Raw genomic sequence first — 15,583 nt, 5'->3', positions numbered from 1 at the left:
TGTATGACGTATAATGACCGGGTAGGACCGTATAATGGCCGGGTAGGACCGTATAATGGCCGCGTAGGACCGTATAATGGCCGCGTATGACGTATAATGGCCGCGTAGGACCGTACAATGGCCGCGTAGGACCGTACAATGGCCGCGTAGGACCGTATAATGGCCGGGTAGGACCGTATAATGGCCGGGTAGGACCGTATAATGGCCGGGTAGGACCGTATAATGGCCGGGTAGGACCGTATAATGGCCGCGTATGACCGTACAATGGCCGCGTAGGACCGTATAATGGCCGGGTAGGATCGTATAATGGCCGGGTAGGACCGTATAATGGCCGCGTATGATAGTACAATGGCCGCGTATGACCGTACAATGGCTGCGTATGACGTATAATGGCCGGGTAGGACCGTATAATGGCCGGGTAGGACCGTATAATGGCCGGGTAGGATCGTATAATGGCCGGGTAGGATCGTATAATGGCCGTGTAGGACCGTATAATGGCCGTGTAGGACCGTATAATGGCCGGGTAGGACCGTATAATGGGCGCGTATGACCGTATAATGGGCGCGTATGACTGCCGCGTATGACTGTATAATGGCCGCGTATGACTGTATAATGGCCGCGTATGACTGTATAATGGCCGCGTATGACGAGCAGTGCAGGACAAACGAGAATTATCCGCTATCTGCTGATCCGTATCTCGGCACCCTGACACAGGCTGGACTTTAGTACATCTGCCAAGTGGAATTTAAGTCGCTGCAGGGAAGCGGACGCTACGGGCGCCGAGCCCTTATAAGGAGCTTTCGGCACTGCAGGTTCACTTTCTGACCCCTGAGGTCTGGAATGGAACAGCTTTGACCAGCGCTTTATTGATCCGATGGCCAATCAGTATCTATCAGCAAGAACCTTATCTTTGTAATAACACTCTAATTCTCAGTGCCACAGGGCAATGCCTATAGGGCCCATTGTGCATATTCCTCACTTTTATTCACTCCCCCCCCCCAGTAATTGTGCTTATTGGCACCAACTGAGCCCCCCCAGCAGCTCACACGTCTCTATATCCAACTCATTCTTCTCAAACTAAAATAACTTCTTAATGGTGTAAGTTTTCTACTGTAAGCACTAAGGCACCCATACTCTCCCAGCGTGGTCACCCTCACTCTCCCAGCGTGGGCACCCTCACTCTCCCAGCGTGGGCACCCATACTCTCCCAGCGTGGGCACCCATACTCTCCCAGCGTGGGCACCCTCACTCTCCCAGCGTGGGCACCCATACTCTCCCAGCGTGGGCACCCATACTCTCCCAGCGTGGGCACCCATACTCTCTGGCAGTCTCTCCCAGCGTCAGTACCCTCACTCTCTGGAATCTCTCCCAGCATCAGTACCCTCACTCTCTGGCAGTCTCTCCTGCTGTCAGTACCCTTACTCTCTGGCAGTCTCTCCTGCTGTCAGTACCCTCACTCTCTGGCAGTCTCTCCTGCTGTCAGTACCCTCACTCTCTGGCAGTCTCTCCTGCTGTCAGTACCCTCACTCTCTGGCAGTCTCTCCTGCTGTCAGTACCCTCAGTCTCTGGCAGTCCCTCCTGCTGTCAGTACCCTCACTCTCTAGCAGTCTCTCCTGCTGTCAGTACCCTCACTCTCTGGCAGTCTCTCCTGCTGTCAGTACCCTCACTCCCTGGCAGTCTCTCCTGCTGTCAGTACCCTCACTCTCTGGCAGTCCCTCCTGCTGTCAGTACCCTCACTCTCTGGCAGTCTCTCCTGCTGTCAGTACCCTCACTCTCTGGCAGTCTCTCCTGCTGTCAGTACCCTCACTCTCTGGCAGTCCCTCCTGCTGTCAGTACCCTCACTCTCTAGCAGTCTCTCCTGCTGTCAGTACCCTCACTCTCTGGCAGTCTCTCCTGCTGTCAGTACCCTCACTCCCTGGCAGTCTCTCCCAGCATCAGTACCCTCACTCTCTGGCAGTCCCTCCTGCTGTCAGTACCCTCACTCTCTGGCAGTCCCTCCTGCTGTCAGTACCCTCACTCTCTGGCAGTCTCTCCTGCTGTCAGTACCCTCACTCCCTGGCAGTCTCTCCCAGCATCAGTACCCTCACTCCCTGGCAGTCTCTCCCAGCATCAGTACCCTCACTCTCTGGCAGTCCCTCCTGCTGTCAGTACCCTCACTCTCTAGCAGTCTCTCCTGCTGTCAGTACCCTCACTCTCTGGCAGTCTCTCCTGCTGTCAGTACCCTCACTCTCTAGCAGTCTCTCCTGCTGTCAGTACCCTCACTCTCTAGCAATCTCTCTTGCTGTCAGCACCCTCACTCTCTGGCAGTCTCTCCTGCTGTCAGTACCCTCACTCTCTAGCAGTCTCTTCTGCTGTCAGTACCCTTACTCTCTGGCAGTCTCTCCCAGCATCAGTACCCTCACTCTCTGGCAGTCCCTCCTGTCAGTACCCTCACTCTCTGGCAGTCTCTCCCAGCATCAGTACCCTCACTCTCTGGCAGTCTCTCCCAGCATCAGTACCCTCACTCTCTGGCAGTCTCTCCTGCTGTCAGTACCCTCAGTCTCTGGCAGTCTCTCCCAGCATCAGTACCCTCACTCTCTGGCAGTCTCTCCCAGCATCAGTACCCTCACTCTCTGGCAGTCTCTCCTGCTGTCAGTACCCTCAGTCTCTGGCAGTCTCTCCCAGCATCAGTACCCTCACTCTCTGGCAGTCTCTCCCAGCATCAGTACCCTCACTCTCTGGCAGTCTCTCCTGCTGTCAGTACCCTCACTCTCTGGCAGTCTCTCCCAGCATCAGTACCCTCACTCTCTGGCAGTCTCTCCCAGCATCAGTACCCTCACTCTCTGGCAGTCTCTCCTGCTGTCAGTACCCTCAGTCTCTGGCAGTCTCTCCTGCTGTCAGTACCCTCACTCTCTGGCAGTCTCTCCTGCTGTCAGTACCCTCACTCTCTGGCAGTCTCTCCTGCTGTCAGTACCCTCACTCTCTGGCAGTCTCTCCTGCTGTCAGTACCCTCACTCTCTGGTGACTGCTCTGATGTTAGTGCATATTTAGAATTCTCATTTTCATTAACCCCCCCAGCTGTGTGTATTGCAGGCGCCCCACCCTCACCGACTCCCCTTCGCCCCGGGTCCTGCCGCCCATTGCAGCCGCCTCCCTCTCACCTGCTGCTGGATCTTCCCATCCTCCGTAACAACCCAGTGAGTAGTGGCCTGGGAGTGCGGCAGGGCGCTGAGCAGAGACAGGAGCCCCAGCAGGTAAAGCCCGACATTAAGCGATACCCGCTCCCCTCTCTCTCGGGGGCAGTACGGACCGCTCCTGCTCTCCGCCATCTTTTTTGTGACAGCACTTCCGCCACAACACCGGAAGAGGAAGTTCCGCCGCCATCTTGGTACAGGCAAAGACATTAGTACAAACTCAGAGTTATAACGGGAGATATAGGGAATCCTTGTGGAAGCAGATTATGCTGGGCTCACTCGCAGCTCACTTACACGGCCATTTAGTGCGGGGAGTCACTGTGCAACGGCTCTAATACTGATAATATAAAGGCATATTGGGTCTGTGGGTGTAGGAGCTGCCATAGTGCCTGGATAAAAGAAACGGGCTCTAAAAGCAAATTCCACTCAAAGTGACTGCTTCCACTATAGAAAGAATTCCCTAAACATCATAATAGGCTATAGGCCCCGCCCCCAGTATTGTAACAACACCCTTATTTAAAAGCAGTTCTAATGTGTAGCGCTGGCTGAAAGCTCAGACTCAGTCACACTTTACTGCTACGCTGCAAGTTGGAGTGATATCCCCCCCCCCCCCCCCCAGCAGCCGATCAGCAGAACAATGGGAAGGGAGCAAGATAGCAGCTCCCAGTAGGTATCAGAATAGCACTCAATAGTAAGAAATCCAAGTCCGGCTTGGGACTCCTCCAGTTACATGGGAGTAGAAGAAACAATAGGTTAGCTGAAAGCAGTTCTAATGTGTAGCGCTGGCTGAAAGCTCAGACTCAGGCACAAGGCACTGAGATGGCGCCTACACACCAATATTACAGCTACAAATACATTTGTTGGTTCAAGAATAAAAGGTTAAATGGCAGAGGGAATTATTTCCTATGTAATTTTAAGCTTTATCATTCTATTTCAGCCCTTCTCCTTTCCCTGTTTCCTATTCACACCACACTGGTTGCTATGGTAAACTGGAGCCTATCAACCAGAAGGAATCCCTACAGTCAAAGTTCTTACTGTTTGAAGGCAAAAACAGCCACAACACATTACAAAACCCAAGTTATTCCAGAACATGGAATTTGTTAATGTTACAACTAGCAACAAACAAATCATTAGGGTTGAGGAGACCGCCTCATACAGATACAAATAAACAACAAGAATTCTGGGAATGAATACCAAAGATCTCCAAGAAAATCCCATTTACATGGGTTTATCCTATGGGCTAAAGCTAAAGCAGAAGCCGGGATAAGAGCTGATTAGATTCCCAACTACAGACTGGTTTTGCCCTTCTTGGGGGTCATCAGTGTAGTGCAGGGGTGAAAAAGTGGGTTCTGTTCCAGCCCAAGGCCCCCATCTTCTTTTCTGCTGATTCCCGGCACATACTCTGGGCTGCTGGCACTTACCTGCACTTGGGGTCCCACTAACAATATACAGTATATATATATATACAATATAACACTCAAGGCTTATTAGTAATTAATTCAGAATCACATACCATGGCAGCTCAGAAATCAGTGCAGCCTGCATCAGAATTTAATTATCAGCCCTGAAGCATCAGCTTCTATGGCAGATGAACCTCACTTTCTGCTTGATTCTCCCCCCCAAGTAGTACCAAGTGGAAAGAAGCTAGCCTAGGTTTTTTTTTTAAAGTCGAGTGTCATCTATAGCAAAAACTTGCCAACACTGCTTGGGTTTTTATAAACCCTTATTGGTCTTTGGCTCATTTGTTTCCACCATGTTGTTACCAGTCAATAACACCAGCAACCACATAGGGGTCTAAATGCCATATTCTCCCTTCCAGTTAGAGAACCTGGATAATGGGCCCCTCTGCTGAGGCGCAGGGAGGCAGTGGGATAAAGACGCACCAGGCTTCCCCCCAGAAAAAAAAATCTTCAGAGGGCCCAGCGAGAACCTACCCAGCCCTCCCTCATCAACCGCCCCCCCCCTCCCCCCGGGCCGCGTAGGCACAAGAGCATCTGGAGAGGGGCATTTCTTAGACCTATAGCAGGGGTGGGCAAACTACAGCCTGCTGGCCTTTTCAATTCGGTCCGCCGACCCATGCCCCCTTAAAAGAATTATGGCCCCTGATTGGTTGCGCCCCGTGCGTGCTCGTGATGTCAGCATGCACGGGGTGCAACCATATAAAAGGATGCAGCAGGCAGCCGGGGTCAGAAGCAGCCGGAGGATGGAGCGAGCCGCACGTGGCTGGGTAGGAGATGGAGGATGCTGGGGAGGAGCTGGAGGACTATGCTGGAGGATGCTGGGGTGGGGATCTGGGGGGAGCTTAGAGGCCCCGTGATTTGTGATGCTGGCCCGGCCCGTCGGTAAGTCAATGTGGCCCCTGAGCCAAAAAGTTTGCCCACCCCTGACCTTTAGAGTAGTAATGCCGCTTTCAACCCGGCTTCTGCCCTGTATTTATAGACCTGCGCCAGCGCTGCCATGATGTCACAAAAGGGGCGGGGTGTGGGGCGCCAATACATACAGAAGTTGACAGTGTTAGGTCGTAAGCAGTAAGGGCTAGCGCAAGAGCTCAACCCGAACCTGCCCGCGACCCGCAAGGGATGTGCCGAAGTCGGTCCAAACCCCCAGGTATCAGATCCTGCGGTCCGGACCCGTGCCCCCCCCGTCCCCCATGACCACGAGGTCTGCTTCCTCTATAGTTACACCCCTGCACAAAGGGGCTCATTATACCTACAAAGAAAAACTAATCAAAGAAAGCAAACATTTTAAGTACAAACCCTATTTATTTGGCTCATGCTGAACAGTGGAAAAAAAAAAACCAAAAAGCAACAGATTGCTATCACAGAATGATTAAATCTTGCTTGATGTACATTTAGATGAAAACCACCCCAAAAAAAATCTCTACCCCCGGGGGATCATGGTCCTTTGCGCAAACATATATTCGCTGTTAAAAAAAAAAGAAAAAGGTGCACTTATTCGACATATACCCAAATAAATTTACACTCGTTGCTACCCCTTAGATAAATAATTATAAACAAACTGTAACCTAGAAAATACAATAAAAATCCTTGGACTGAAATGATGTCGTCTGGACAAAAAAAACAAAAAAAAAAAATGGGGGGGGGGAAAAATTCCTTTTTCAGCTGGCACAAGGGCTGGCAGAGCATGCAGAATCCCAATGACCTTTCAGATGCTTCCGGAAGGCAGACAGGAATCACGTAGGGCTTGCCATGCATGCCGTAATGGTAAACAAAGACGTGAAGCGTTGTGGTGACAGAGGAATTACTTATCATTTGGGCCAAATGGACTTCTATGGTTATGAGTGTTCTTGCTCATAGTGTTTAACAGGTATCCGCAATCAAACCTACACAGTATCCAGAAAAACAAACAAGAATAAAAAAAGGAAAAACAAAAAATGGATGCAGCTCATTTACGGCGATGGGCACAGGCTGCAGAACGTCTCCATAGAAAACGGCAGGGACATACAAAGGTAGAAAGAATGCTTTTTTTGTTGTTAATGTCTGTAGCCAAAGGCAACTGCAAGGAGATGGGGGAGGGGGGCATCAAAAAGTCCAGCCTCTTGTCAGGGGCAATTCTGCAGGCTGTGGAACCTTCGGCCCTCAGTAAATTCTTCCTCTGCTGCGGTTGCCACGTCCGCCCCATCCCCTGCCTCTGCTCCCGTGGAATCCTCCGCGCTGCTCTGTAGGACAAACATGGCAGATGGGGGTCAGTAACGCCATAAACTATTGCTGCTAAAATATCAAATGGAGAGCTACCCCTTTAAAGAATAAGTAAACCTTTTTTTTCTAGGAGTAAAATTACTCTAAACAGCCTCCAGAATTACCTACCTTTGTCCCAGCATTATCTCTGACCTGTTTCCTTAGTCAGAGGGTATTCTTTTTCTTTGCTTCCTTGTGCAGAGTGAAGCCCCGCCCCCACTTCCTGTTCAGGTCTCTCATCAAAAAAAAAAAAAAAAACGGCTAATGCACAGATTAGCTCCTGCTGCCTCCAGGCATGCGCAGAAGGCTCTCCACTCCGACAACCTTGTCGAATTGGAGAGAACTGAACAGGAAGTGGGGGCGGGGCTTCACTCTGCACAAGGAAGCAAAGAAAAAGAATACCTTCTGACTGAGGAACCAGGTCAGAGAGAATGCTGGGACAAAGGTAGGTAATTCTGAAGGCTGTTTAGAGTAATTTTACTCATAGGAAAAAAAAAAAAGTTTACTTTTTCTTTAAGCCTGTACCCCAAGCACTGGAACAAAACTGGAGGAGGCAGCCAGACATTTCTCTAGTTGTGTCCCTGTCTCCACTAATACCCCAGACAAGAAATGGAAGGCATTTCGGGCCCCATAAATTAGACAACAGACTAACCGTAAGCGAAAGCTCCCACGTTGCTGCTGTATTTGCCGCTGGGAGGGTTGTAGATCTGCCTGGAGTCTCTTTTTGGTCCTACTATTGGTTTTTTGGGAGGGGAACTAGAGGAAGTCTCGTCGCTCGTTCTCTTTTGCCTGGAAGTGAATAATACAGTCAGTGACAAGCTCCGCTCCCTACAACATGTAAACCAGGGGTCCTCAAACTTTTTAAACAGGGGCCAGACTAGTTAGTCCTCAAACTACAGCCCCCCTCTGCCTCACCCCTGGCTACTACCTATCTGCCCCAGCTGGGACAAGGACCATGCTGAGGCAGACAGGTAGTAGCCAGGGGTGAGGACGTAGCAGGTTCCGGGTAAATGCCCCCCCCTGCAGGCCTTAGTTCAAGGATCCCAGTACAAATCTGTGCTTCCTGACCCCCAACGTACCCTGAATCAGTCTTCTGCACCGGCTTCCAGGACAGCGTCACTGTGCTCTTGTAGGAGGGAGGATTGTGGAACAGATCCTGTAATAAATAAAAATGTTGTAGGAAATGACTACTTTGGTATCAAAATAAAAAACAGTTATTGTTAACTTTTTATTACTTATTATTCTATTAAGGTCCTTTCATATTCATATAACTATCTCTCATTCAGACCACTCCCTGGTTGCTAAGGTAATTTGAACGCTAGCAGCCAGATAACTACAGAAATTCTAAACTGGAGGAGCTGCTGAACAATAAGTGAAATTATTCAAAAACCACAAATAAAAAATGAAGACCAATTGCAAATTGTCTCGCAATCTCTCTCTACACCATACTAACACAATGCAAAGCTTACCTTTATTAATACGTTGATGTTATTGGTTATTTTCAGAGCCACTACTTTAATTTTGTTCTGTGGAGCAGAGCAGAAATGAAACGGTTAAAGTCAGAAAGTTTACAATTTGCCAAGTGACACCTAAAAAGGTATTTTCAGTAGTAAAACAAAATGGACCCCATGTGTTCCACAGCTCCTGTTGGATGAGGCGGCTTCCTATTGAAAGGCCTTACAAGTTTCGTATAATGTGCGCAAAGTGATTGTTAGCTCTTTGGTTAATGTCTTACCTCTTCTGTTTTCAGAGCATCCCCAGACTTTCCTTGAAGGGCCAGACGCAGCTGCCGAATATAGACTTGGAGACCCCGAGCGAAATACTGTAACCTGCAGATGGAGAGACTGGTCAGCAGCTTATATGACGTTTGCTGGGGGTCTAGGCAAGCCAGCTGCTTATCTGGTTGCTAGGGTCTTTTTTTACCCTAGCAATCAGGCAGTGGTTTGAAGGAGAGTCAGGAATATGTATAGGAAATGGCCTGAATAGAAAGATGAGTAATAGTAACAATAGCATTTAAATTGGTGTCTAATGGATCAATAGTTCTGAGCTGCAGGGGTCAGTGACCCCTAGTTCAAAAACTGCAAAACAATAATGAAAACCAATTGCAAAGCTGCTTAGAATTGGCTGTTCTATAACATACTAAGGAGTATGTATACCAAGAATGGAGATAAATATCACCGGTGTTGCTGCCTGTAGCAACCAATTAGGTCTTTGATTTGATTTCTAACTTGTAGGTGACTGTTCAAATCTTATTGCCGATTGGTTGCCATGGGCAACATCATCATCCAATCTTAACTTAAGGTTAACCACCCCTTTAATGAGCACTAAAGCCTGTATAAATAGGTCCCTGACATGAATAGGTCATATTTTGCATTAAAGCCCTTTATGAGTTTGAGTGACTGAAGCTTCTAAGCAGTGTATTATTGGCAACATTATCGATGGCGGAGGCTCACCTGATTTTGAAATCTTTTAGCTTCTCGGCGTCGACTTTAGCAATAAGGAAGTCGGGCAGCTTTCTCCCAAGCTGGTGGAAACTGAAGAGTAAACATTCAACGTAGCTAAACTGAAGTTTGGGCTCCTCGTTGGCAGCACTGTCCCCGTTCTCAACCTCTTCAGGAGGAAGCGGCATGAATTCCTGTGCGGGTCGGAAGAAAAAAAAGTTATTCTTTGTCTCTGTATTACACAAGGAACCAATGTTTGCTTTTAAATAGGCAACCAGTAAAGGCTACCTGCTGATTGGTTGCTATTAGTTACTGCTCCTGGGCAAACTAAGTGCCTTTTATTACATAACCCCCATAATCTCCTAGATGCTCCAGGAAGCTAAGTAGGACAAACACTTAATACTTTGGTTGAATTTACTGATAATCCTGTTAAGAGCTAAAGGGGCCCCATGATAGAATTTTGAGCCTCAAAGTGGAGCTTTGAAATATAGAAGTGCATTGACAAAGGAAAAATAAATTCTCTGCCCAAAGTTTACTCTAAATGAACTTCCAAGTTTGATTTCCTGCTGTATCTGGGAGAGGACATTGGCCCCACATCTTACCTGGGGTTTAGGCCGAGTACTTTAGTCATCACTCTAGGTCCCCCAAGCTTGCCAGGTCTTGGAATTACTGCATTACAGTTTCACCATAGACATACATGCTATAAAGCCTATCTATCTACATCTATAAAGATTCTCATTCATTCAGGTCATGATATACAGTATCTAGAAGAATTAAGTCTAAAACAACTGGACTTTTCTGAGTTTTTCTTGAAAACGTTTCATTTGAACTGAAGAAGTCACTCGGATGAGTGGTGAAACGTTTAAGAAACACTCAGACAAGTCCAGTTGTTTTAGACTTAATTCTTCTAGATACTCCTATCTATCTACACTTCCTTAATACACGAGTATGTGACAATCAGGGCCAGACTGCAAACCAATGCTCTTAAAATGACTTTTGTTGAGGGAAACAAGCACTTCCAACAACTTCCCTGAGCAAGGGATAGAGCCCACTAATTCTGTAGTATTTCAACCCCATAGGGCCCAGTTCAGAAACAGTAATATAAATAAAATCAGCCAAATAAGAACCGTACCAGCAACTTGTCGAAAAGTTTGTTCAGATTGGATTCCAGTTTGTCCATGTCCCCGCAGAAGGAGCTCATTTCAGCCAGTAACTTCAGCACCTGCATCAAACAAGGACACATTGGCGTAAGTAAAAACAAAATAAAAAGAAAAGGTACAAGGAAAAGCAAGAGAGTATATGGGACTCACCTCCAGTTGGACATCAATGCCTTCAGCTGGGCTGGTTAGAGAGCTCAGGATGGGAAGCACTTGCTCACAGAAATAGGTTACGAACTTGGTGGAGTGAACATTCTTCTGCAAAAGACAAAATGTGAGAGGAAGTGAGACAGAGCAGAGACTTATGTCTCTTCAGAAACATCTTTGTGATATTAAATCACACTAGGCCTGCTGAAGCCTTACTGAAATAGCTTATTTGGGGTCCCTTGTAACAATATTAAATATTACATTGTAGCAGCCATATAGACAGACCATGGCCCCACCTCACAATTTAAGTTGGCTTAGGGAGGGAGGATTATGACCCTGCATAGTTCTACTGAGTGGGAGGGGTCTATATCCTGTGCTCAGGGTGAAAACAATAACATGAACCAGGGACTACTCTAAAAGTGTCACTATAAACCTTCTGTGTATGTCTAAGGGACTCAAACCGCCTATCTGCTACAGTCTCTCATTCCTTCTAGTCGCCTTGATAGATGACTGCACAATAATACAGGGATAATTTAGGGCTCTAGGGTTAAGGTTACCATAAACAGTAAGATCCACTTGCTTGGCGAGGTCAACAAGTGAGAGTATCTTCTCCCGATAACTCCACCTGTTGGTGGGCGAAATCGAGCTAATTCAGTTGTTTGGCCCTGGGGCCAAACGATCAAATTAGAACTGCTGGTATAGGCGCCATTGGTTCAGGGACCACATCATCTAGTCGATGCAGCCCGATTTGACGGTAAAACCTGCCCGATTTCAGGGCAGATGTCTGTCAGGAAGGCTTGTTGTTCATGTCCATACACGGGCAGATAAGCTGCCGAATCGGTCTAAAGGACCGATATTGGCAGCTAGAATCGGCCTTCGTATAGGCAACTTTAGGGACACAAACAGTGCCAGTTAAAATGCTGTTTAGTAAAGCCCTCATCTATGCAAAGTGCCAATAGTCGTGCTCCCAGATTAGGGCACCATGGACCACTGACTTGCCGCAATGGAAATTCCAGCATTCCCTTTGCAAAATCATAAAGAGACAAAGTGAATCAGAAGCAACGTACGGAAAACAAAGGCACGGCCTGACGCATGCACTGGAGCAGTCGATCTACTGAGTCGGGATCTGCAGGGTTCAGCGACTGATGCAGCCCAGCCTGCTCAGAAACCAAATCCACCAGCTGCTGCCTGCCACTGACGGTCTGCAAGTTCTTCAGCGCCGACAGGATCTTCATGAACAGAACAAACTCTTCTCCGGTGACGTCATATAGAACCTTAAAGAGGAAAGGATCATTAAAGTTACGGCAAGCTGACTTCAGACAATCACTGCTGCTTAAAAAGCTTAGTTTAAATTTATATATTTATACCTTTTTGGACTCTGAGAATATATAATCATCCACTTCTTTTGTCAGGATTTCGTCTGGAAGGGTTTTCATTTTGGTTGCCAGGAATTTGATGGCCCTCTCTCGTACGATATCTTCTCCTTGAAGAATCTGGCTAAACAGGCCTCCTAAGGTCCCTGGAAAATACAAAAGAATTCCACATTTGGTGCTCTCTATTGCGTAACTGGTGACAAAACAGAGGTTTAGGAAATAATACTGCAACGGAATTAACTAGTTTGTTCTTTTTCTTAGAAAGTTATCCCTGTGGCTGTACCTAATCTAGAAGAGCCAGGCTGCAGGGCCACAGAACAGTTTAGGGCTAGTAGGATTTTTGGAAATATTTTCAATAAATCAGCCCAAAAACACTGCTTTTTAAAGCCCATTCCTTCTATATTTAGATGTGTATAATTCACTGGCACAATATTGTTATTCACACAATATGTCCCCTTTAAAGCCAAACAACTCAGGGTTCTGAACCCTTAGGATTCCTGCACCAAACCCTAGTTTACCTGTATCATATATAATATATATATATACATATACACACAGCTGCTGTTCAGACAATCACACCTACCTTTAGCATCCATTTTGAATATGCTCAGCAGAGCATTGTTGACCAGGTTGAATTCAGCAGAGTCATCTAGAAGAAAGAATGAAAGAAAGATGCTAAGAGTTACTTTTTGTTCGCCAATACACAAAGTAAAATGCCATGCAGGTGTTAAAGAGAAACTATACCCCCAGAATGAATACTTATTATATAATATACACTATTACATAATATAAACTATTAAAAAAAATCTTGCCAAACTGGAATATATATATCAGTAAATATGTCCCTTTTACATCCTTTCCCTTGAGCCGCCATTTAGTGATGGGCTGTGTGCTCCCTCAGAGATCAGCTGACAGGAAGTGATGCAGCTCTAACTGTAACAGGAAGTAGCGTGGGAGCAAAAGGCAAAAGTGTCCCCATTTCCCATGCATTTCGATGCAAGGATAGTACGTTGCTGGCCGGCTGCTGACTGAATACTATCAGGCCACCCTCGCACCCCTGAAGAGGTTCACGTGAGCTGTGATACCGTACCTGACTGCAGGAGTTGGGTCAGAATATCCGCTACACGGGGAAGGTTTTCTCCAGTGGCAAACTGCGACAGTTCTTTTATTGCTTGACGACGGATCTGTAAATGAAACAGGGGAAAAAAATCTGCGTTATAGGGTAACAAGTTAAGATTTTATGGGGTCATTTGAAAGTGTATTTTACAGTACACAGCAAACCCAGTTTAACTATGTAAGTGTCTGCTAAAGTGGATATAAACCCAGCCATGATGCTTTCCCACTGTGCCCCCTAGTTTTGCTATAGAACTTGCCAAAAACGTAATTATAGATGCAAGAAAATTCACCAATGAGAATTCTACTGATAAAAAACGTCATTATAAATGCAGAAGAAGTGACCAATGAGAATGCTGATTCCCAGCACTGTGTCAGGCCCCTTGCTGGTACCTTACATATAGAGATAATGATGGCATTTTCCCCTCATTATATGGCACAGGAATCAGACATGGGGATAAGGGCAGACTTGTTCAGTGCTGGGAAACTGGGTTTAATGCTCCCAACTCCAATTGCAGGAACAGAGAACATGGAGCCGGATTTATACAGATCAGCTGGGATTGTCATTGGAGGGATTTTTTTTGCATTTTAAAGCAGTCGCTGGCTGTGGGGATTTGGGGGAAAAGTTTTATTGTGCAATATTGCTTTAAGAATACAACCCTGATGTTGCTGGACTACAGCTCCCAGCATGCCTCACCCTTCATTATATGTTACATTATTCTGGTATTTGTAGTTCAGCAACAACTGAGTAAAGTCTGATTGAGCAGTGCAGCAGGGTTTATATCCCCTTTAATATTCAGTGCGGACTATCAAAATTCACTCTTCTCTGAGGAATGACTAGCAATATTTTATTACAATACAATAATTAAATATAAGTATGCTTTTATGTGTAACACATCATACCAGGGTCAGACAGCCTTTTCAAGTTCATTTAAAATTGTATAATATAATATTGTATTAGTTCACTTACAGAAACCTCCTCATCTTCACACAGATCCAGCTGGGCATTGAGCGCTGCATCTGACAATTCAGGGAAATGCTTGAAGAATTTCGGGATAAACTGGGCGGCCAATCTCTTCTCTTTGGCTCCTCCTTTGACTCCATCAAGGATGACCTGATAGGCGCTTTTGTGCTGGAAAAAGAGAAAAATGATCCATTACAGGCACCGTACCTGACTTAATACTGTAGAGCGCAAACAGCACTGCGACAGGCGCTACAGAACAGTTGTGTGCGACTGACACTCAACCAGTTGGGCTCATTTATAAACACTGGGCACATTTGCACCCGGGCAGTAACCCAAAACAACCAATCAGTGATTAGCATTTTATCAGCTGCAGGTAGAACAATGGAAGCAAACATCTGATTGGTTGCCTTGGGTTAAGGTGGCCATACATGGTAAGATCCGCTCAATTGGCAAGGTCGCCAAGGGATCAGATCTTCTTCCAATATCGGGCTAATTCGGTCGTTTGTCCCTGGGGCCAAACAATCGAATTAGAATGACGGTAAATGGCCCAGTCCCTTCGGGGACTGCATCAACTAGCCGATGCGGTCCCCAATCAGACTAAATTTTTAAACCTGCCAATCGATATCTGGCCGATTTCAGGCCAGAAATTGGTCGGGCAGGCCAGTCGTTAGTGCCCCTACATGGGCCGATAAGCTGCCGAGTTGGTCTAGGGGACCGATATCGGCAGCTAGAATCGGACCATGTATGGCCAACTTTACCCAAAACAACCAATCAGTGATTTGCATTTTATCAGCCAGCTGCAGGTACAATAATGGAAGCAAACATCGGATTGGTTGCCTTGGGTTACTGCCCAGGTGCAAATTTGCCCAGTGTTTATAATTGACCCCCGCTGAGTCCTAACACACAACACATGAACAGCTGCCTGCGTATACCCAACCGCTACTGAATACACTGCAGTGAAAGAGCGGGCCCTGCGAGCGGTAGTACCGGTTAGGCAGCCTCATTATTATGCAATAGGTACCTGAATAGGAAGACAATTACAGTATAAATAATAACACGAGCCACCCAAGTCTTGTTGGCAACAATGCCTGAATGCTATGGAATAGGCTCCATCCTCTCATCCACCAAGATGCTAACAAGTACTACTGGGTCAAAGAACATGGGGTCCCTGCCTTATATGGGCCTGAATAGCTTGGGGCCAGGTTTCAAATGGACGTAAAATGCAACAAAGCTTTTAGTGTATGTATATTTATTTCACACACAGATAAAAAGTGCAAGGCCAGAACCTACTAAGTGACTACAGCTCCCAGAATTCCCTATCAGCAGCAGAAGTAACATTCTAGGCAAGAGGCGTAGGGTCCGAACAGTGAGATGTTGGGTAATATGAGGGCAGGTGTAAGGGGCAGCCCACAGAGAGAGGGCTAAGGGGCAGCCCACAGAGAGAGGGCTAAGGGGCAGCCCACAGAGAGAGGGCTAAGGGGCAGCCCACAGAGAGAGGGCTAAGGGGCAGCCCACAG

General features: G+C 46.9%; 2 protein-coding genes across 3 annotated transcripts in view; both read right to left on the bottom strand.

Moving 5' to 3' along the window:
* Positions 1–3,436, bottom strand: part of ttc17 (tetratricopeptide repeat domain 17) — a 30,396-nt gene extending 26,960 nt beyond the window's left edge. The window contains exon 1 of one of the 2 annotated variants that reach the window (XM_031900424.1): positions 3,141–3,436. In XM_031900424.1, the coding sequence (XP_031756284.1) occupies positions 3,141–3,383 (243 nt within the window). In that variant the 5' untranslated portion in view covers positions 3,384–3,436. The remainder of the gene's footprint in view (positions 1–3,140) is intronic. The other variant, XM_031900423.1, reaches the window with a different exon arrangement.
* A 2,479-nt stretch (positions 3,437–5,915) lies between these two features.
* Positions 5,916–15,583, bottom strand: part of api5 (apoptosis inhibitor 5) — a 12,166-nt gene continuing 2,498 nt past the window's right edge. Inside the window, exons 2-14 of the mRNA XM_002937296.5 lie at positions 14,073–14,234; positions 13,080–13,173; positions 12,573–12,638; positions 11,984–12,135; positions 11,684–11,890; positions 10,623–10,727; positions 10,445–10,534; positions 9,325–9,506; positions 8,607–8,700; positions 8,341–8,397; positions 7,951–8,027; positions 7,524–7,660; positions 5,916–6,852 (exon numbers count right to left, since the gene is read on the bottom strand). Coding sequence (XP_002937342.2) covers positions 6,773–6,852; positions 7,524–7,660; positions 7,951–8,027; positions 8,341–8,397; positions 8,607–8,700; positions 9,325–9,506; positions 10,445–10,534; positions 10,623–10,727; positions 11,684–11,890; positions 11,984–12,135; positions 12,573–12,638; positions 13,080–13,173; positions 14,073–14,234 — 1,503 coding nt within the window. The 3' untranslated portion in view covers positions 5,916–6,772. The remainder of the gene's footprint in view (positions 6,853–7,523; positions 7,661–7,950; positions 8,028–8,340; positions 8,398–8,606; positions 8,701–9,324; positions 9,507–10,444; positions 10,535–10,622; positions 10,728–11,683; positions 11,891–11,983; positions 12,136–12,572; positions 12,639–13,079; positions 13,174–14,072; positions 14,235–15,583) is intronic.

The sequence above is a fragment of the Xenopus tropicalis genome, chromosome 4, assembly GCF_000004195.4.
Source record: "Xenopus tropicalis strain Nigerian chromosome 4, UCB_Xtro_10.0, whole genome shotgun sequence".
Taxonomy (NCBI): domain Eukaryota; kingdom Metazoa; phylum Chordata; class Amphibia; order Anura; family Pipidae; genus Xenopus; species Xenopus tropicalis.
This window is presented reverse-complemented; position numbering and strand designations above follow the sequence as displayed.